The sequence below is a fragment of the Cervus elaphus genome, chromosome 27 (genome assembly GCF_910594005.1).
Source record: "Cervus elaphus chromosome 27, mCerEla1.1, whole genome shotgun sequence".
Lineage (NCBI taxonomy): Eukaryota > Metazoa > Chordata > Mammalia > Artiodactyla > Cervidae > Cervus > Cervus elaphus.
In genome coordinates this window covers 42,020,773-42,042,755 of record NC_057841.1, presented here as the reverse complement: position 1 = coordinate 42,042,755, position 21,983 = coordinate 42,020,773, and the positions used below count along the sequence as shown (strand labels likewise).

Below are 21,983 nucleotides of genomic sequence, written 5' to 3'. Positions count from 1 at the left end.
AAAAAAAAAAGTCTTTATTTTTGGCTGCATTGGATCTTCATTGCTGTGCATGGGCTTTCTCTAGCTGCAGCAAATGCAGGCTACACTCTAGTTGCGGTGCATGGGCTTCTCACGCAGCAGCTTCTCTTGTTGTGGAGTACATGTTCTAGAGTGCTTAGGCTTTTTTAGTTGTGGTTCAGGGGCTTAGTTGCTCCCCAGCATGTGGAATCCTCCCAGATCAGGGATCAAACCCTGTCCCCTGCATTGTCAGGCAGATTCTTAACCACTGGACCACCAGGGAAGGCCCTGAGTTGTCTCTTAAAAAGCATCAATAAGACCCTCTGACTGCTCCCCTTAAAATTCTCCACTGCCTTTAAAATAAAACCCAGCTTCATACGCTGACCTAGCAAGGCCCCAAACCCCACTTACATCGCCTACTTGATGGTGGCCCTCTCCTCGCACCTCCTGAGTCCCAGCTCCTGACACCAGCTTTTTGTTCCTCAGTCACGGGCTTCTCATTGCAGTGGCTTCTCTGTTGTGGAGCACAGGCTCATTTCATCCTTAGGACCTGGGCACTAGGCTTCTAGAAGGCATGGTCCCAGCCCTTGTGCCTGATGTTGAAATGTCGCCTCCCTGGAGAAGCCCTGCCTAACCGCCCAGTGTCAGCAGCCACCCACCCATTGGTGTGTGCTCCGACTCTCTGTGACCCCATGGACTGTAGCCCACGAGGCTCCTCTGTCCATGGGATTCTCCAGGCAAGAATACTGGAGTGGGTTACCATTGCATCCTCCAGGGGATCTTCCCGACCCAGGGATTGAACTCGAGTCTCTTGCGTCTCTTGCATTGCAGGCAGGTTCTCTACCACTAGTGCCATCTGGGAAGCCCCACCCAACTTTAGATTCATTCACCTAATACCATCTCCCTGTGGCTGACATCTTTCATTTCTCTATCTCCTTCAATTAGAAGGCAGGCTCCCCTAGAGCAGAGACTTGTTTGTCTTCATCTCATGTGTCCCCAGGCCTTATATTCTTACGCAAGGTGACTTCCCATGAGCCTGCCCCGCGGGCTGGTGGACAACTCTCAGCTCGAAGCAGATTTCTTGCACCCTGGGCACCGTGTTACTTGGCTCCCCAAGGTAGCCTGTCAGACTGATCATTCCTTGAAGCAGGGGACTGTGGCTTTGTTTGGGCGTGTTGGTCTGGTTTTGTTTTAAAAATTCTGAGCCTTTGTTTGTTGAAGGGATGGATTCATGAACAAAACAATGATGTAGCCAGTACTTCTAACCTTAACTGATAAATGCCCAAGCAGAAACAAGGAGACTTGGCCACTATGTGCAGCCGTGTCATTTCTGAATGGACAGTATCCTTGGAAATATCAAAGCAATCTCTCAGACCCTTCGGGCCCCTTTCCCCACTGTCTGGAGTTCAGGAACCCAAGTTTGGGGACGTCCTTGCTTTTAACACAGTGGTCATAGTGCAGATGTACTAGAGCAGGACTGAGACTGGTTGTTCTGCCACTCGCTCTATAGACCTGTCTTGCCAGCAGCTTTGTTGTCTCGGGAACTCGGCCTCTCCTCCCATTAGTGGTGTCACTGAATTCTGTTAAAATCCTTTACCAGCACAAGTTCCCTTTCCTCTAGAGGGGGAGCCAGATGTTCCCTTGGTTTTATGGAAATGTATTTAGGAGACTATGGAAACTATAAAATATCCTGGTATTTCAAAGATATATTGGAATTTTATACCCTGGCGTTTCCCATCAGTTGGATTTCGAAATGTGGACACGTGTGATAAAATGGACACTTCCATGATCACGGTATCTCTTTTCTTTCTTTTTTATAACTTTTTATTTTGTGTTGGGGGATAACCGGTTAACAATGCTGTGATAGTTTCAGGTGGGCAGCAGAGACTCCGCCATCCCCGGCATCCATATACAGGTTTCCACTCTCCCCCAAACTCCCCTCCCATCCAGGCTGCCACTTAACATCGAGCAGAGTTCCCTGTGCTATACAGTCCATCCTTGTGGGCCATGCATTGTAAATTCTATTTTCTGAACTGTACTTGTTTATCTGCTCACACATAGAGCTAAGCATCTTTGACCTTGTAAGGCTAAAAAGTTGCTTAAAAAATTATTTAAGTTTTTCAAGTGTACTCAGTAAACTAAGAGGGGTTCTTTCAGCTGCTTAGGATTATCTGGGTAATGTCTTGCTTTGGTGAATTCAATCAAACTTGAAGAGACTCAGATAGGTGATGAAGCCTTGCACTCGTCCGGTGGCCAGAGTGTGAGCAGCTGCTGCCCCAGGAGTTTCCCGTTCTTGGAGATCAGTTAGTCTCGGTCCTCACTTAGAGGACGGAATTTCCTTAGACTTCGTTGTTAATGGGCTTCCCTGGTGGCTCAGCGGTAAAGAATCCTCCTGCCATTGCAGGAGATGTGGGTTCGATCCCTGAGTCGGGAAGATCCCCTGGAGGAGGAAATGGCAACCCGCTCCGGTATTCTTGCCGGGGAAATCCCATGGACAGAGGAGCCTGGCGGGCTACAGTCCACCGGGTCACAGAGAGTCAGAGACAACCGCCACCGCCACCACCACGCTGTTCACACAACAGTGTCTCGGGTTTCAGGAATCCTAGAATTTCAGCCTCTTAGAACAGGGAGAAGCCAAGTGCTGTGAGGTCACAGAAACTGTGGTAGAGTTGAGGGTGGTTGCTGTGTGGCTGCCTGCCCCTCAGCGTCCTGCTTCATCCTTGCTCTTATTTATCCCCATTCCCCTTTTGTCTTCCCGAAGTAGCCTGTGATCTTTGATTGCTTCTAAAGCTAGTCCTTTAACTTGAGGTTGAAGGTTAGCGATTATCTTTCTTACGCAAGGTGACTTCCCATGAGCCTGCCCCGCGGGCTGGTGGACAACTCTCAGCTCGAAGCAGATTTCTTGCACCCTGGGCACCATGTTACTTGGCTTCCCAAGGTAGCCTGTCAGACTAATCATTCCTTGAAGCAGGGGGCTGTGGCTTTGTTTGGGCGTGTTGGTCTTGTTTTGTTTTAAAAATTCTGAGCCGTAGACTCCCAGTGCTGTTATGAAATCTGTCTCCATACTGCTGGGACTTGATCATCCTTTCCAGGTTGACCATGGTCGTTGTGAAAGTGATTTTGAATAATTGTGTTGTTGCCATAAAAACTCAAACTTTCTGTTTCTTTTACGAACTTAGTCTGGTAGTGTCATAGGCTTTGGTCTCTTGACTTATAAGATTTGAAATTAGTATGGCCCAAAAGCTTATTTTAAAAAAAAAAAAAAAAGGTCAGAATTGTTCCTGCCACTGGTCCCAAGCATTGTTACAATTCATTCCTCTTAAGGTTTCATAGATACTTTACAGCGTCGTAGTTGTTGTTAAGTCAGTAAGTCGTGTCCAACTTTTTGCGACCCCATATGCTGCAGCACACCGGGCTCCTCTTTCCTCCACTCACTTCTGTATTTTATAATGATCAGCCATGAATTCCACTGTTTTGTGCTTTGAGGAGTGTCTGGTCCACTGCTGCCCCATCAAGGCCTTCTTGGCCTATTTGACTTGGTCTAATTTTGAGCTGATGTCGGTCATCCCCGTGGCTGCCAGAATGGCCTCTGTGTGATGGGATGAGGTCCCCTTAGCGAGGACCAGCTGGCCTCGCAGGGCCTGATCTCTGCCTGGCTGGTCTCATCAGCTCGCCTCACTGGCCACATAGCTCTCGTGGTCCAGCCACCCCTGACCACGTGCCCTCACGCCAGGACATGTACACGAGTTCTCACGCCCTTCTGCTTTTGCCTGACTGGTCACTGGTGCCTAGAAGTTTCTCAGGTCCTACTTCTTTAATTACAGCTCGAGAGGTGACATTGACAGGTGTGAAGGGGATTGGGTTGGGAGTGAGGAAAGAGAGGTCCCGGTCCCCACCGTGAGCAGCTGGACAGATGGACACCTACTGACATGGGGAGACGGAAGTAGAGCAGATGGGGGGCTGGGAGGGAGCCAGGAGGCTGGAGAAATGTTCAGTCTTAGGTGCCCCTGAAATACCCAGGGAAACAGGACGAGTGGTGGAGTTGTGTATGTGGGTCTGAAGTTCAGAGAAGTCACAGAGTGAGGAACCTGTATTTCGGATGCGCCCTTGTGTTTGGAGCTCTGATTCCAAAGACCTGCAGAACTTAGAAACAGGATGAGAATATGAGGAGGATGGAAATGAGGCCGAAGGGAGGAGGAAGATCGCGAGTGTGTCAAAAACAGAGAGAATTCAGAGATGGGAAGGGACTTGCATGGATTTACTGGCTTGTAGGGAGGTCGTCGGTGACCTTGGTAGGATTTACTAGAATAATGGGGAACACTCTGAAGGGTGAGTGGGAGGGGGAGGATGTGGTGACAGTATGGGGGTGAAGTTCTTTTAATTTTTCTTCTGTTTAAATTTTTAAAAAAATTTTATGGAGTATAATTGCTTACAGTGTTGTGTTAGTTCCTGCTACACAGCGAAGTGAATCAGCCACATGTGTGTGTGTGTGTGTGTACATACACATGCTAAGTCACGTCACTTGTGTCTCTTTGCGACCCCATGGACCATAGCCTACCAGGCTCCTCTGTCCATGAGATTTCCAAGTAAGAATACTGGAATGGGTTGCCATTTCCTCCTCCAGGGCATCTTCCCCACCCAGGGATCAAACCCGTCTCTTGTGTCTCCTGCATTGCAGGCGGATGGTTTACTGCTTGAGCCTTTTTTTTGTTTGTTTTTTTTTAATTCTTTCCAGAACATGACTGTAAAGAAGAGTAGAGAGGTAGGGCCATCCTGGAGGGGTGAAGATGGGGTTGCAGAGGGGTAGGATACAAAGTCAAGAGCAGTTGTTCCCGTGTGTGTGGGTGTGTTTAATGGATACTGGGGCTTTTTTTTTTTTTTTTTTAATGCAAATAGACTCCTCTAGAGGAGTCATGGGATATTACTGTTTTTAACTTGCTTGAAGTTGGTAGTTTTAATCGATCAGTGGATAGTATTCAGGAGTCACAAATACTTAAGCTGAGTATATATCAAGGTCTAGTAGCCTCTCTTCTGTTCATTTATATTTGAAAGATAAAAGGGGGAAAAGGCTTATTTTCTTAAAAATCATTAGTCTTACAACCCCCCAGGCAGGTAAATGGTGTGAAGGGGTTTCTTTATGAAATGTTTTGTTACTCAGTAGGAATCCTGTTGTATATGTAAGGACAGAGATTTATATGAAACGTTCTCCTGCAGGAAAAATCCTGCACAAAACTAAGTTTGTGTCTTTTAATAAAATGTCACTAAATTTTCTTATCTGCAAGAGATGTAGGTAAATTTGAATGCAGAAGCTAATGTGGCAGTCAGTTATGAGATGGAGAAGTTAGAGATGCTACTTCTAAAAGTGGAAAAGATGAGGATAAACTGACTTTTTTCTTCTGTAGAGTAAAAAATTAGAGCTGAAAAAGGAACAAAACCTCAAATGAATGCCAGTGACCATTTTTTAAAGGATAAATTAATCAGGAATTGGGAAGGATTTCATTCACACCTGTGCCATGCCTTCTTTGAAGCTAATTACCATTTCTTTGGGTAGTCATGGAATAAATACAGCCTTGAAAAGAGGCATCATGGAATACAGTTTGTTTCTTGAAAAGATAAAGAAGGCTTCTCTTACAGTGTGGAGATTTCTTAAAAAACTGGAAATAGAACTGCCATATGACCCAGCAATACCACTTCTGGGCATACACACCGAGGAAACCAGATCTGAAAGAGACACATGCACCCCAATGTTCATCGCAGCACTGTTTATAATAGCCAGAACATGGAAGCAACCTAGATGCCCATCAGCAGACGAATGGATAAGGAAGCTGTGGTACATATACACCATGGAATATTACTCAGCCATTAAAAAAGAATTCATTTGAATCAGTTCTAATGAGATGGATGAAGCTGGAGCCCATTATACAGAGTGAAGTAAGCCAGAAAGATAAAGAACATTACAGCATACTAACACACATATATGGAATTTAGAAGTATGGTAATGATAACCCTATATGCAAAAGAGAAAAAGAGACACAGATGTACAGAACAGACTTTTGGACTCTGTGGGAGAAGGCGAGGGTGGGATGTTTCGAGAGAACAGCATCGAAACATGTATATTATCTATAGTGAAACAGATCACCAGCCCAGGTTGGATGCATGAGACAAGTGCTCGGACCTGGTGCACTGGGAAGACCCAGAAGAATCGGGTGGAGAGGGAGGTGGGAGGGGGGATCAGGATGGGGAATACATGTAAATCCACGGCTGATTCATGTCAATGTATGACAAAACCCACTTCAATATTGTAAAGTAATTAGCCTCCAACTAATAAAAATAAATGAAAGAAAAGAAAATGACCATAAATGCAAAAAAAAAAAAAAAAAGTTCTTTAGCTCGAGAGACATTGATTGAATAGGCCTGATTTGATCATTTTATGGAGGGTCCTAGCATCTTTATTTTAATAACTTCCTGTTTGATTCTGATGCTCAGCCATGTCTGGAACATCTAGTCACAAGACTAGACTGATCTCCAGGACTCCTTATAGTATGACTATCTCCAGATTCTCTGTTGCCTTATTCCCACAATGATGCCACCATCTTGGTCTTAGAGTCTTTCTCTGCAGAGTTCTTTGCATTTCCCTTTCTCCTTCTTTTCCAATTCCCTAGCTAACATACAAGCCCTGAATCAAGTCCTTATTACTTTGTGCCAAGATCAGAAATGACATTGAAGGTGGTTACATATGTAGACTCTGGAGTGACTCTGGGTTCAAAAACTGGCTCTGCCTCTTACTAGCAGAGTGAACTTCAGTCAGTTACTTTCTCTGAGTCTCTTTGTCTCAGTTATAAAGTGAGAATGATAATACAAGTACTTATCACACGGGAAATGTGCGGGTTAAACGAATTACTATATGTAAAGATCTTAAGATGATGACTGATACAGGGTAAACACTCAATAAAAATTATTAAAAAAAAAAAAAAAGAAGGCTTCTCTTGCCATCATCCCAGTGCATGTAGTGAAAGTCCTTATACCAGTTTTGAGGATTTAGAGTTTCTAGGATTCCAAACTTTTTTAAGCTGAAGCAGAACACAGTTAACAAGGTAAATTTAATATAGAGAAAATGCACAGTTTAGCCAAAGCTGAGCATAAGCGTTTTGTGTCACTTTCTGTTTGTGATCACAGGTGATGCTGTTCCTTCCTGTCACTGAATGATTGCTAATTTTAGGTCATACAAAATTAATCCATCAGAAGAGAAGGGAGCATTGGACAGTAGTCATCTTTAGTGAGTTGGCAAGGATAACGTGCAATTTTAATGGCAGGGATCATCCAAGAAAGCAAAGAATTGAGTATAAGAAAAAGAAAAACCAAAGCACTGTAAAAATCATGCAAATCTAATACTAAAGAATGTTTTGGCACTTGGGTTTAAGATTGGAGATTTACATTATAGAATTATTAAACTAATGACCTAAAGTAAGAAGGCGAGGGTGGGATGATCTGAGAGAAGAGCATCGAAACATGTATATTATCAAGTGTGAAACAGAACGCCAGTCCAGGTTGGATGCATGAGACAAGTGCTCAGGGCTGGTGCACTGGGAAGACCCAGAGGGATGGGATGGGGAGGGAGGCAGGAGGGGGGTTCGGGATGGGGAACATATGTAAACCCATGGCTGATTCATGTCAATGTATGGCAGAAACCACTACAATATTGTAAAGGAATTAGCCTCCAACTAATAAAAATAAAAAAAAAAGAAGGACCATATTAAGAAGCTTTGATTTTAGTTGTTTACTATTGAAAAATCAGTTTGTTGCTCACTTATATTGGCACGTGAATAGGGAAGGAAGACTATTTTAAAAGTTTTGAAATTGAATTTTCAGGTTGAGGCCATTGATATAGTTTACTCATAGGTACAGTTGACCTTATGCCCTTTCAGATATTGGAATTAAATATTGATTCTTGTGAGATTCCAGAATTTTAAAACCTTACATTTTTAAAGTTTCTTACTTTACTCTCAACAGCAAGGAAATTTTATTTTATTAAAATTAATTTTAAAAAAAGCAATGATTTGTATTTCTTGTATTATATACTTAGTGTTGGGGGAAATGATATGCTGAGGAAATATTTGACAAGGATGTAGGATTTTATTTGAAGTGCAGTTCTATGATATATGAGATATATCATATATATATGTGTGATATATGCCATATATAAATATGTAATATATGCCAGGTCAGGTGTTAGTTATTCCTAGGCAGAAAATAATGGTAGGTTATTTCACTGTTTAAATAGCCGATAGGTGGTTCCTGGGCTCTGTCCATTTTGCATTTTTATTCAGCCTTTGTGGAGCTGGCTCTTTGCCTTAGGGACAAGACATGGAATTAAAGACAGAAACCAGGTGCTGAATGATTGCATGGCTAGAATAGTAACGGTCAAAACTGGGATATTTCTTTACGAGTTTTACCTTTCTATTTCATGTAGAGTGAATCCCAGGCTAATTTTATGTTTAGAAAGATTTTTATCTTAACACGTATTTGAGAAGATTTTCAGCCCAGACAGTGAAGAATCTGCCTGCAATGCAGGAGATCTCAGCTTCGATTCCTGGGTCAGGAAGATCCCCTGGAGAAGGGAATGGCAGTTCACTCTAGTATTTTTACCTGGACAATCCCATGGACAGAGGAGCCTGGAGGACTACAGTCCATGGGGTTGCAAAGAGTCAGACTCAACTGAGCAACTAACACACTTTCAAGTCTAGAGTGCATTCATATGAGCTGTATATACCACAGTTACATGTGTGGAAAAAAATCCTTACATTTAAAAAATAGTAAGGAAATCCAGAGAAGATGGTCAAAGAGGTGGCAGGGGGTTACAACATATTTATCTCTGCTTCTAAACCAAGAGCAGGGCTTGATTCATATCTGGTATTCTGTGAAGGTTGGGCAAGTTGACTTGATTTATTAGAATGATTCCTCCCCTTCTAAAAGGAAGAATTCAGCTATAGTCTCTGAATTACACAATCACCATCTCTCCCTCCCCCTCTACTGTTTTTTCTGTAGACTTGACACATTGTATTATAAGCTTAAAAATGAGAATATCACATTTACCTTCAAGATTTGCTTGAAAATCTAAAATGTAAGGAGGAAAAAAATGTATTAGTTTTATGTAGATCCCTGGGTGGCCCTGCACTTGGACTTGGTATTTACATTTTCATGGTAACTGAGCACATGCCAGGTTGACAGGTCTTTTATTCAACAGGCAGAATAGCTGGTGATGGTTAAAAGTAACCTAAAGTAGAAAGTACCACATTTAGTTTATAAAGATAGATTACTATTTATAATGTTTCCCTCTTCAAAGTGTTAAGCATCTTCCAATGTGTGTTGTGAGAATGGGAATTAAATGGTGGTTTTACTATGGTGTTTTATTGGGCATACAAATTCTACACCATACTAACAGGTGTATTATTTGCTTAAAGTGTTACACTAACTCTTTGCTTGAGATATTTTTACCATAAAGTTAGGATTAGGAAGGGAAATTATATGATGATCTGAGATATTCATTTTTGAAATATTTACCACACACCTGAGATGAGAAATTGCTTAAAATGGCATGGTGACCAGTGGTCTAGCAACTCTCTTGCTTAGAGCAAAAAAAGGGCTTTAAGTAGGGGCAGCATGTCTATTAGTAAGGAAAAGGTAACAGCAGGGAATAGCTTATTTGGATGTGATCATGTTCAGTTCTCCCATTTGGCAAATGTGGAAACTGAGGCACAAAATACTTGTGTCTTGTAAAGTAGATTATAAGAACATGACGGTTATATTTTAGAGTGTCTTTTTTAGGATGTAAGAGCAGATTATTCTGTATCAAGGTCTATTGTTTGAGTTTCTGATGGAATATGAGACAGACTTCTCCTTCAACACTCAAGGGAAATGAGGGGGAGCTGAGAAGAAACCTTTGAGAGTGAACTTGGGATGAGCAGGAGAGGGGATGCCGTCTGACTTCCCTCCGGCCGTGGCCAGGGCTGGTGTGGTCCAGTGTGGGACAGGTCTGGCAGTACTTAAGAAGCCGCTGTTGTACTGTGGTCGTTTATTCAAAAAGGCATAACAGTTATGGGACATCACAGAGGAAAGGCGTTTGTTCCAGGAAGAATGGATGGATTCAGGGCTGTGGAGGGGCAGAGCAAGGCCCCTGGGGAGGAGGAGAAGAGTGAAAAATTATATCTGTTCCCATTATTAGATCATCTGTCCCAGTGACTAAAATGTATCTTCAGCTGATACTGCAAATTCATGTTTCTGAAATTAAACATATCCAAGTTAGGTAATTATTAGGATGGTAGTGTCATTCCCCTGTCATCTGTGGTGAAAATCTAATAGGAGGAAAACCCGTGATGGCCCCAAATCAACTTGACTACTAGTTAAATGTTCATTTTGCGCCGTCGACGGGCACCCTTGCCAGTGGTGAACTTGACAAGGCTCCTGGGTCTGTGTTGGGTTCTTAGCACTTCTCCCTCTTCCAGGTGCTGGTTCCCCAAGTGATAGGACTGTCCCTCTCTCTGCCTGCAGAACAATCGACCATGACCACCGAATCGGGATCAGACTCGGAATCCAAGCCGGAGCAGGAGGCCGAGCCCCAGGAGGCGGCGGGGCGCGAGGGGGCGCAGCCGGGGGCGCAGCCGGGCCCCGAGCCGGCCGCCGAGGAGCAGCCCCAGGCGCCGGAGCAGTTCGAGGAGGCGGCCGCCCACAGCACGCCGGTGAGAAAGGAGGTGAGCCCGCATCGCCCCGTACCACTGGCATTCCGACCCAGAACCATGAGTGAATGTCTGCTGAGCTTTTCCAGGCTTTGCTCTGACCTGGGTCTCTTAGCACTAACAGGAACTTGGGGGGTGGGGTGGGGAGGGGATCATCTGCTTGTCCTCTTCTGTTCCCCGGGCAGATGGACACTTAAGCTGTTTTAAGACTTTAAGTGAATGACATTCCACAGCCTTGCTTGGTAACGCCTTCCTTTGATGAAAGCACTTCAGCTCACACTGAAATCTGGACTGCGGGTCCAGGGTTTTATCTGAGTTTACAGGGAGGCTAGACACCGCACTGGCAGCTCTAATTATGCTCCCAGTTGTTTATTTAAGCCTCTGGTGGCTCAGACAGTAAAGAATTTGTCTGCAATGTAGGAGACCTGGGTTTGGTCCCTGGGTCCAGAAGATCCCCTGGAGAAGGGCATGGCAACCCACTCCAGTATTCTTGCCTGGAGACTCCCCGTGGACAGAGGAGCCTGTTGAGCTGTAGTCCGTGGGGTCGCAAAGAGTCGGACATGACTCAGGGACTAGGCATGTACACACTGGTTCAGAACTATTCTAATTTTTCCCCAGGGGCTACTCTGACCCTAAGGTTACCAGCTGTCCCTAGTAGGTGTTCAAGCTGCTGTCTTTCTCTCTCCCATGGACATATCTGTTTTCAACTCTGTTACCTAAATGTGTTTAAGTTGTCATGGATAATGTGATTATTCTCTTTAAAAGTTTTCCTACAAAATATAAAGCATGATTTATACTTGGGCCTTGAATGAATCCATATTTAAATTTTTTTAACGTCAAACCTGGGATCAGTATGTTTTAGGATGCTGACTCATGGGTTAAGGGAATCTGGGAATCACTACACTTGGTTGATCTTTTAAAGTTCGAAAGTGTCTGTGTCAAGCCAGAAATTCTAGAGGATATCAAAAGAAGAGATATGAAGTCCCCATGCCTTTTTGAAAACACAACACATAATTATAACATTAAACTATGTGTTGACGGCCTGATTATTTTATTTCTTTTCTCATAGTATTTAAGTTCTGCTTTTAAACTCTATAAAGAGTCATGTTGGAACTTTCCTAGCGGTCCAGTGGCTAAGACTCTACACTTCCAAATGCAGGGGGCATGAGTTCAGTTCTTGGTCAGGGAACTAAGATCTTGCATGTGGTGTGGTAGGGGGTCAAAAGGAAAAGAATAACATTTATTTTTATGCTCTGTCTGATCTCAGACATTTTTGTGAGGGGAGCTGTGGGTTATCCTTTAACTTCTGTCAGGTAGAATCTGAGGAGCAGGTGTTGTCATCATGGTTTTCCTTCCCTTTTGTTTTTGTGTCGACATGATGGTGGTAGGGTTTTGTTTGTTTTCAGATCTTCAGAAATTTTAAATTATTAGGCTGGATTTTTCTATCCTCTTCACTCTGAAATGAAATAAACATGAAAATGGGAAAAGAGTTTCTATATCCAAATATAATTAGACATACATAGTTAATAAATGGATTGACTCTCTATACTCAGATATTTGAAACTAAAGAGAAGTGACTCTAAACCACTTTTCTTCTGTGGTTATCTCAGTGTTTTCCAGAACTCTTTTCAAGTCCTCTGGACATCAGCTTCCTCATTTACAAATTGGAGAGATCAGAAAAGATAATTTTCTAAGAACATATCTTTCTTTGGACTTTTCAGAGTGATTTGCAGACCAGTAGAGGTGGTGGTTGGGCCCATGGGTTGAATATGCATTGGTGGTGATCTAATAGATAGAAGAGGGGTAGAAAAAGTCATTGGAGGGCAGGGCACAGGGAGATTCCAAGGGGACTGACTCAAAGGAGAATGTTACTGTTCTGTAGGATCGCTCCCTCTTGCATTTCTGAGTCTAGCTTGGACTGGACTGTTAGGCTTTGAAAGCAGATTAAAGCCTTTGAACAGATTTGATATTTACTTATACTGGCTCATTTGCAATGGAGAGGGGGGGAGCAGACTTAAAGGATTATTTTTAATTAATTTCAGTACTACTGGCTTTATTGAATTGAGTTAGAGCTAAATCAAGTATTTTAAAAACAGTCGTAAAATAACTGAGAAGATTAATACTTGAAACTCTGTAGGCTTTACAGTTTATAAGATACCTGGTATGTTTATGGAGCAGTATGGGTCATGGAGTAAAGGACCTGCCAAACAGCTTGACCCAGTGAATGAAAGAATACATTAGATTCAATCTTAGATGATTTATTTACTTTTAAGTCTTATACTATCCAATGCCTTTGTTTTTTTCTAATTGAAGAATAGTTGATTTACAATGTCATATTAGTTTCAGGTGTTCAGCAGTGTGATACAGTTATACACGCATATATTTTTTTTTTCAGATTATTTTCCATTATAGGTTATTACAGGATATTGAAGATAGGTTCCTGTGCTGTATCATAGGTCCTTGTTACTTATCTAGTTTTTATATAGTAGTATATGTTAAGTTGCTTCAGTTGTGTCCAACTCTTTTTGACCCTCCAGGCTTCTCTGTCCATGGGGATTCCCCAGACAAGAATACTGGAGTGGGTTGCCATGCCCTGCCTCCAGGATATCTTCCCGACCCAGGGATTGAACCCACGTCTCTTATGTCTCCTGCATTGGCAGGCGGGTTCTTTACCACTAGTGCCACCTGGGAAGCATGTATCTGTTAATCCCAAATTCCTAATCTGTCCCCTCACCCTTTCCCTTAGGATAACTATACATCTGCTCACTATGTCTGTGAGAGCCAATGCCTTTTTAAAAAGTCAGGAGACCGAACTTCCCTGGCAGTCCAGTGGTTAAGACTTCACCTTCCAATGAAGGGGGTGCAGGTTTGATCCCTGGTTGGGGTGCTAAGATCCCACATGCCTCAGAGCCAAAGAACCAAAACATAAAATAGAAGCAGTATTGTAGCAAATTCAATAAAGACTTTAAAAATGGTCCATATCCAAAAAAAAAATCTTTAAAAGTCAGGAGCCCTTTGTACCCTCCTTTGCTTGGGAGAAACTTGATAGCATTCACTAAGAACTGAGCACTTCTTGTATAAATACTTGAGTCAAACTGAAGGAAAGCCCTATGGGTACATTTAGATGACAGAAATTATTTAGCTGTACCTGTTAGTATTATTTTTGCGTATGTGTATCCATTCCTCATATCCTAATTCAGGTATCCCTTATACCATAGGAATTAGAAGAGCCCGTTTACACAGTGTCCTTTGATAGCCTGAGCAATGCAATATTTATTTTCTGTCTTGCAATGAAAACTGTCCATTGTTTGCTCTCCACAGGTCACTGACAAGGACCAGGAGTTTGCTGCCGGACCTGCCAAGCAGCTCGAATATCAGCAATTTGAAGACGATAAACTTTCTCAGAAATCATCTAGCAGCAAACTATCTCGGTCTCCATTGAAGATTGTCAAAAAGCCTAAAAGCATGCAGTGCAAAGTGATACTTCTGGATGGATCAGAATATACCTGCGATGTAGAGGTAAGTGTATATTAAAAAAAAACTTTTTTTGGTCCCAGATACTGAGAGCTGGGGCATATTGGTCTAAAGCATGCAAGATGCCTCTTTGTTTTTTCAGATCTCTGGAAAATTACTCAGACCCAGTTTCTAAATACAAAATTATTTCCAGTCTCTCTCACAGGGGATCAAATTACTGAAAATACTTGTAAAGTCCCCAAAATGTTACAATCAAGAGAAAAATGTGATCTTCCTTTAAAAAAAAAAAAAGACGACGACAAAATATCTAATACTTTCCATGGTAGGAAAACCATTTTGGAGGCCTTAAAAAATCAAGTTTTCTTTAATATCCTGGCTGTGAGCTGTCACTGAAGTGAATTTTACCTTTTCTATTTGCATTACTTATGACCGGGTTGTTAATTGGAGGAAACTTACATATTTCTGTATACAGGAGTGGTAGGGTAATTTGAATGGTGAATGTCCTTTTCCTGCTTGGAAAATAAGTAGGATCTGCAGCTCGAGTGTAAAAGGGTTTTAAAATTCACATCTGCAGCTCAAGTGTAAAAGCGTATGCTCCTCTGTGCTCTCTCTGTAAGAAAACAAAAAAATTCCTTCGAGAGAAAGGGCAGGTGGAATGACTTTTATCGGAGATGTGTGGCCAGACCAAGTTAACAGCTGAGAGCAACGTGGTCTGTTGAGAGTGATAGTGACAAGGATGGTTGCTGAGTATCGCGAGAACACAGGCTGGGCGTGAACTCAGGCGGGAGCTACAAGTCCGCCGGTCCACAGCCCACCACCCACCGCATCTTCTACCCCCGCCGCCGAGCTCGGAGAGACTCTTTTAGATTTAATATTTTCATTTAAAGAGCTGTTCCTCTGCCTCCAGCCGCCTGCCCTTGGTCCTTCGCACATCCCTCCGCTTAAACGCCGCCCACTGCATGACTCCCCTGGCCCCCTCTTCTGCCAGGGCTGTGGAGAGTCTGTACCTCTGTGTGTGGTTGTGCATTTCAGTTCCTCTTTTCTCATGACACAGCCAGCACCCAGCCCACCTGATGCCCATGTTCTCTGCCTGTAACCCCTGCGTCATTCTTTATAGTCTGCACAATGTGCTCACGCACCAGTGCTTTTTTTGGAACAGAAGGTTCAAATCCATTTCACATTGATAACATGATTTAGGGTGGGGATGGGGTTGCATTACCAAATCACTACAGATTACAGGGACATAGGAAAAAAATTTTTTTAATAAACTCTTAGATCAGAAGTGATTTCATTTATCATGTTAATTTAGAGAATTTTTGTCATCCTGTAACCTGACAATTATTAGTGGGTTGCTTAGTGAAGTGGGCTTGTTTGTCACCAACTGGTTGAATAGGAAAAATGGGTGGGGAGTTAAATATGTGTTCTGAGGTTTGCCACACACAGATCCATTTGTTGCAGTTTGCCTGCTGCTTCTGATTTTGCCTAATTTCTTAGCCCAAAGTATTCAATTATTGATTCAGATGTTTATTCTGGAAATGAGAAGATCCAGTAATATACTTTTACCTGGGCTTTACTATGAAGCTTAAGGCACTTTTGTAACCTTTAGCAATGTTGCATTTTTCCTATGTGGATCCACCTTCTGGAAAAATTTAAGGCAAGAGAAGCTTTTTTCTTTAACTTGAGGGTGAGTCTTTCAACTGAATTATATTTATATAATGGAGTACATAGGGTTCCCTGGCAATCCTCTAGTCAAGACTATCAGAGTTTTCTAAAGAACAGTCTGGAAGAAAGTGGATAGTGTTTCACACAGGGAGAATTCCAGCAGAAAGCATAGGTGCATCTGTGGAAACCAGTTGCTCTGATGGCTTCCACTGCCTTTTCCTGTTCTGAGATTCATGGAGAGAAGAGGCACAAAACTCTGGAGAAGCAGGATTACCACCCCTAACCCCTGTTCCCAACTGGAGCAAGTGAATTAAGAGTAGAATGCAGGAGACAGTAAGAGGAATAGCCTTTTTTTTTTTTTTTTGCATTGGATAAGACCTCAGACAAGGCATTTTATTTTAATGAAATCTCTGTGCCTAGCTGTTTTTCCTCCCTGGCTTATTTAATGCCTTGAATGTTTCACCATCAGAATCAACAAGGCTCAGTTGGCCATGACTATGTCATGAGAATTTATAGTTGCCAGCAAAAGACCCCCTGCCAACACACACACACACACACACATACCCCTTACCTATACCTGGTTCTCTCTTCTTTTGATGGTACAAGGTAGCTTTTTCCATTGCCCAGCACTGCTGCAGCAGAGGAAACCCAGCGACCCTGAAAATCAAGATACAAGAAGCCTTTGCTCTCTGAAAACAGTGACGTCATAAAGTGTGCCGTTCCCACCCCCAGTTTTGATGGGAGGCCCTTTCCAGCTGTGCTGGATTTTTCAAATTTCCCTCCAGTAGCAGCCGCAGATCCTTGTAACATTGGGTGTTTTTCCATTTGAGAGATGTATTTCCTCAGTCATTTTTTTCAAACTCTTCATCTTGACTATCTAAACTATAAAAAGAACTAATTACACAAAATATAAGAAAAAATTTGATGATCAGCAATTTGATATGCATATTTGGGCAATGTTTGCAGGCCACAGGATTGTCACATTTGCCAACAAAATCACCAAGACTGCTATTCCCTTCCTGTCATTTTTATTGGACCTTTAGAGAATACAAGCTACTTCCTATGGCCAGTTTGTCGCCATCATCATTGCTGTTTAGTTCTTGAACATGAATTTTAAAAGAGAAAATAAACAGAAGTACCAGTCACAACAATAGAGGAAGCAGTGCTTATCATGTTTGTTTTATTTTAATTTCACTCTCATTGTTTCTGGGTTCTGTGAGCTCATCTGAGTCTGATTAGCGTACAGTGTATTTTCTGATGACCATCCAGTTAGAAATGTTTCCTCTTACTTGACACCATTCTCATCTAGTCTGATTTGGTTTTAGGAAAATAAATCAGACATGGTTTGAACTTTGAATCCATATTTCATCCATATTTTAGGTCATTTTCAGGTGTAGTTTGGTTTGTTCTCCATAAGAAACCCAACGGGTGGAGGAGTCCCAAGCTTTACCTCAAAAGTGGCAGAAGGTAGACCTTGAAGGCAGACTTCATTTTTCACAAGGTCCCGCTGTGTTGCTGGTTTAGTCATGAGCAAGACCAAGTGCTTGTGAGCCCCAGGTAATCCCACATGGGGCTGGAATCCAGGGGACGATGGCCATAGGTGAAAGAACTCTAGCCTCTCTGGAGAGATCTTTGCATCAGATTTGGGTAAATACAGAAGGTACTTAAGTGTATCAGTAAAACCTTAAAAGCCTGCAGCTCAGACATCCCCCCAAGTTTGGCCATGCCCAGAGGCCTGCAGGTTGATGGACTCCATGACTGAGTACCACTCGGATCCTTCCGAAATCCAGAGTATTTACTCCAACATGCACTTCTTGCTACCATTCAGAGATGCTTCCAAGGGACCAGAGAGGATACAGGAATATTTTGCCCTCTGTCCTAAATGTGCTTTTATCACCTTCTAACTGTTAGGAAGGAACTGTTTAAAAAATTTCCGAATACCCTATCTTGCTTGTGATCCAATTAACTTTCCATACCATGCTTCTGTTTCATGTATTCTACTCACTGGGGTTTAGTTGGAAAAACAAAATCACTGTCTGAATTTTCCATCTTCTCTAGGTTACATGATTAAAATGCCCTTAGAAGTTCTTGAAAAAGTGTGTGGTAGTTACTCAGTAGTGTCTGACTCTTTGCAACCCCATGGACTGTAGCTCCTCCACCAGACCCCTCTGTCTGTGATATTCTCCAGGCAAGAATACTGGAGAGGGTTACTATTACCTTCTCCCAGGCATCCTCATAACCCAGGAATTGAACTCATGTCTCCTACATTGCAGGTAGATTCTTTACCATCTGAGCCACCAGGGAAGCTCTTAGAAGTTCTTGATTGGACTACAAATAGAATTGCTGTCACACAAAAGGTTGAATAGAACACCTGTTGCCTTTCATGGAAATTGTAGTTGTAAAAAATAAGAATTTTTTTCAAACCAGTACGAGTATCATTCACTCAACTACTACATAATTCAGAGGTTTTGATTCTGTGTAATTGTGTAAATTTGAATTTAACCTCTCAGTGGGTTTCTGTTCAACTATTTGTTTTACTACATCAAAACACCTGTTACGTGCTGTGACCAAGTGTCCCAGTCTTGCAGCTGAGCCTTCCAGCCTGAAGACCAGTGGACTCCTGGCCACAGAAAGGCTTTAATAAATTCAGTTTCCTTGTGCAGTGACTCTTTGAGTGACCATAGGAACAGTGACACACGAGGACTGTTAACAGGCACCTTCTTATTTACCTGACATAGTCAGCGTGCAGTCTTCCCGAGGTGTTCAGATTTGACTTCTTGAAGGTTTAAGAGAAACAAACTCTTTTACTAAAAGTGTTAAAGCTTCTCCTAGGTTTCATTTCAAAAAGTAACAGGGACCACAGTCTCCGAGTCACACAGCTCCAAGCTGATTCAGGGTCCCAGGACAGGAGTCTCTGCCACTGGTTGAGCTTCTTTAGCCTCCTTCCTAGAGGAGGTCCTTGATTACAGCTTCCAAACATCTCCTGAAGTGTTGTCTCCACCAGGCATCTCATTCACATCTCTGTATTTTGTAGAAAACATTGGTTGATTTGTACATGGCAGGTACTGAAACAGTTTTTAACAAGGGGGTGCGTCATTTGAGTCTTAATTATGGTTTGTCTTAATGAGCTTTCTTTTTTCTTGTTTACAACCATTTCAGTCCCTGGAACTGACATCACACAGCATGCAAAAGATGGCAAGGAAGACCTTGATATAAAGCATTTCTTGAGGGCCTGCAATGTTCCAGGCACTGAAAACCAAATGAGGCAAAGACTTCAAGCTTAGACAGCTCTTCCTCAGGAGTCACACAGTCTTAGATCTGGAAGGATCATTGGAGATGACTTTGTCTCCTGTCCCATTTCACCAAAGAGGAAATGGGCCCAGAGTAGTTAATGTTATGCCTGAGGACACACAGCCTGGGAAGGACCATGAAGGGCTAGGGCCCAGGTCTCCTGCCCTCTGCTCCAGAGCTCTCTTTGTTGTCGTTCAGTCGTTCAGTTGTGTCTGACTCTTTGTGAACCCATGGACTGCAGCATGCCAGGCTTCCCTGTCCTTCACTGTCTCCCAGAGTTTGCTCAAACTCATGTCTGTTGAGTCAGGGATGCCATCCAACCATCTCATCCTCATCTAAGAGACAGGTTGAGTTGATGGAAAGGATGTTATCTTCTCAAGACTTCTTAAACCTAATTTCTCAAAAGGACCACCAAGGCCTTGCTTCTGGCTATACTATCATGAAATAAGATGCCCTGAAAGATACCTGCACCCCTGTGTTCATAGCAGCACTATTCACAGTAGCCAAGACATGGAAACAATCTAAATGGCCATTGACAAAGGGATAGATAAGGAAGTTGTGGTACATATATACAATGGAATATTACTCAGCCATAAAAAAGAATAATATAATGCCATTTGCAGCAACATGGATGGACATGGAGATTATCACACAAAGTGAAGTAAGTCAGACAGATATACAAACATGATACCACTTACATGAGGAATCTTAAAAATAATAGAAATGATAGAAATGAACATATTTACAAAGCAGAAAGAAAATCACAGACATAGAAAACTTATGGTCACTAAAGGGAAAAAGAGGGGAGATGAATTAGGAGTTTGGGATTAAAAGTATACCCATTACTATATATGGGCTTCCCATGTGGCATGATGGTAAAGAATCCACCAGGCAATATAGGAGACACAAGAGTGGCAGGTTCAATCCCTGGGTTTGGAAGATCCCCTGGAGAAGGAAATGGCAACTCATTCCAGTATCCTTGCCTGGAGAATCCCATGGATAGAGGAACCTGGTGGGCTACAGTCCATGGAGCTTCAATTGGACACAACCTAGCAACTAAAACAAAAACAGCAACTACTACTGCGTATAAATTAGGTAAACAAAAGCACCTACTGTATAGCACAGGGAACTATATTCAATATCCTGTAATAACCTGTAATGGAAGATAATCTGAAAACAAATTTTTTTTTTTCAGTTTGTGTTACATGAGAAGCTAACATAACTTTGTAAATCAACTCTACTTCAATTGAAAAAAAAAGATACTCTGTGAAGAGTAGAACTTGGAAGCAGCACTTTTTAATTTTGAGTAAGAAGGGGAAAACAGCTGGGGAAGTGTCTTGCAGAAGTTCTTCAAGGTGGGGAAGGGACCAGAGCTCCAGCTGATCTCCACTCCTTGCCAGAACGGAGAATGACTGGGAGTCAGTTGTACAGTTGTTGCATGTGCTACTCAGAGTGGGAAGGCAAGTCTGATCTGGGAACCTCAGCATCCTTTCTGGAGAGAGACACTTTCCACAGTACAGTGATCTTTCCCCCCAACTTTCCTGATCAATTGCCAATTCATTTCATAATTACAGCATTTCCCCCATGAAAAACAGGTTATAACTTTCAAGATTATGGCTCGTCTCCCTTTCTTTAGCGTTTAAATAGATGCCTTTCTTTTCCCGGCCATGGTCTTGGCTCTGCGGGAAGTTTAGGGAGAACGCTACTGGCATCAACCACAAAATGAGAAAGTTAGTTCATAACCTGCGAATATGTCTACATGATGGATCATCTCTTGAATTTGATGTCACTTTCTTTGTTGTTGTTACCTTCAATGTCAGAGGCGGGTGTCTTTGACCTTGTCCCTTCTTGGACAGCAGAGCTCAAGTCTTGTAGCATAGCAGGTTCTTAGGGTCAGAGGACGGTTTGAACTCTAGTTCAGTCCTGCACTCACATTCCAACAAAGTGCAGAGGTAGGTTCTGGAAGCTTGGAGGACAGTGATATTAAAGTCCTTGTCTTAGGGACACAGTAAAATAGTCACAGAAAACCAGCCTGTACACAACTTTGTGGTGTCCGTCCACATACCAGCTGATCTGGTCTTAAAGGGAAGTGCACACAGTCAGGCAGCAGCTTGTGTCAGGATTTGACTGCCGTGTACGCCTTACAGTCCAGCGTCCAATTGGCACAGGAAGAGAGCTGAATATGAGGATCTTAGTTTGAAAACCCTTGTAATTTAAAAGGAGATAGCCAACTGTTACTTCCCTGGTGGCTCGGTGATTACGAATTCGCCTGCCAACGCAGGAGGCACAGGTTCTATCCCTGGGTCAGGGAGATCCCCTGGAGAAAGGAATGGCAACCTACTCCAGTATTCTTGCCTGGAGAGTCCCATGGACAGAGGAGCCTGGCGGACTTCAGTCCATGGGGTCAACAAAGAGTCGGACATGACTGAGCACTCATGCACAGCACAGCTTATCACCTAATAATATATTAAACACTGGAAAGCATTTCTTAAATCTGAGAAAGTGAATTTCATCTTGACTCTCTCTTTGTAGCCTTTTTTCCCCCAACCTGGAAAGAAAATTATCAGTGTTTCCATATGAGCTAATCATTTATCTGACAGTTGGGGAAATACTGAATGATTTTATTAAATATGAACAGGAAGTAACTGCACTCGACACCCACTTGTGAGGACTAAGACATTGACCTCAAACAGGAAATTTGCTTTTCTCACGCTGCCCGGCTTGAACCTGCTGAGATCAGACAGAAGATGTGGCTAAGGGTCTGTTGCTGTTGTGCCAGAAATCAGTAGGTGTTTAACAAGCCTGAATATGTGCTGAAGATAATTA

At 42.7% G+C, this 21,983-nt stretch overlaps 1 protein-coding gene across 24 annotated transcripts in view; it reads left to right on the top strand.

Annotated features, from left to right (window-relative positions):
- The window catches only part of EPB41L3 (erythrocyte membrane protein band 4.1 like 3), a 225,077-nt gene that overhangs the window by 123,265 nt on the left and 79,829 nt on the right, over positions 1–21,983 (top strand). For 23 of the 24 annotated variants that reach the window (XM_043888987.1, XM_043888991.1, XM_043888994.1 and 20 more), the window contains 2 exons: positions 10,546–10,745; positions 14,052–14,249. In XM_043888987.1, coding sequence (XP_043744922.1) covers positions 10,546–10,745; positions 14,052–14,249 — 398 coding nt within the window. Of the gene's footprint in view, positions 1–10,545; positions 10,746–14,051; positions 14,250–21,983 lie in introns of those variants that run through there. The other variant, XM_043889000.1, reaches the window with a different exon arrangement.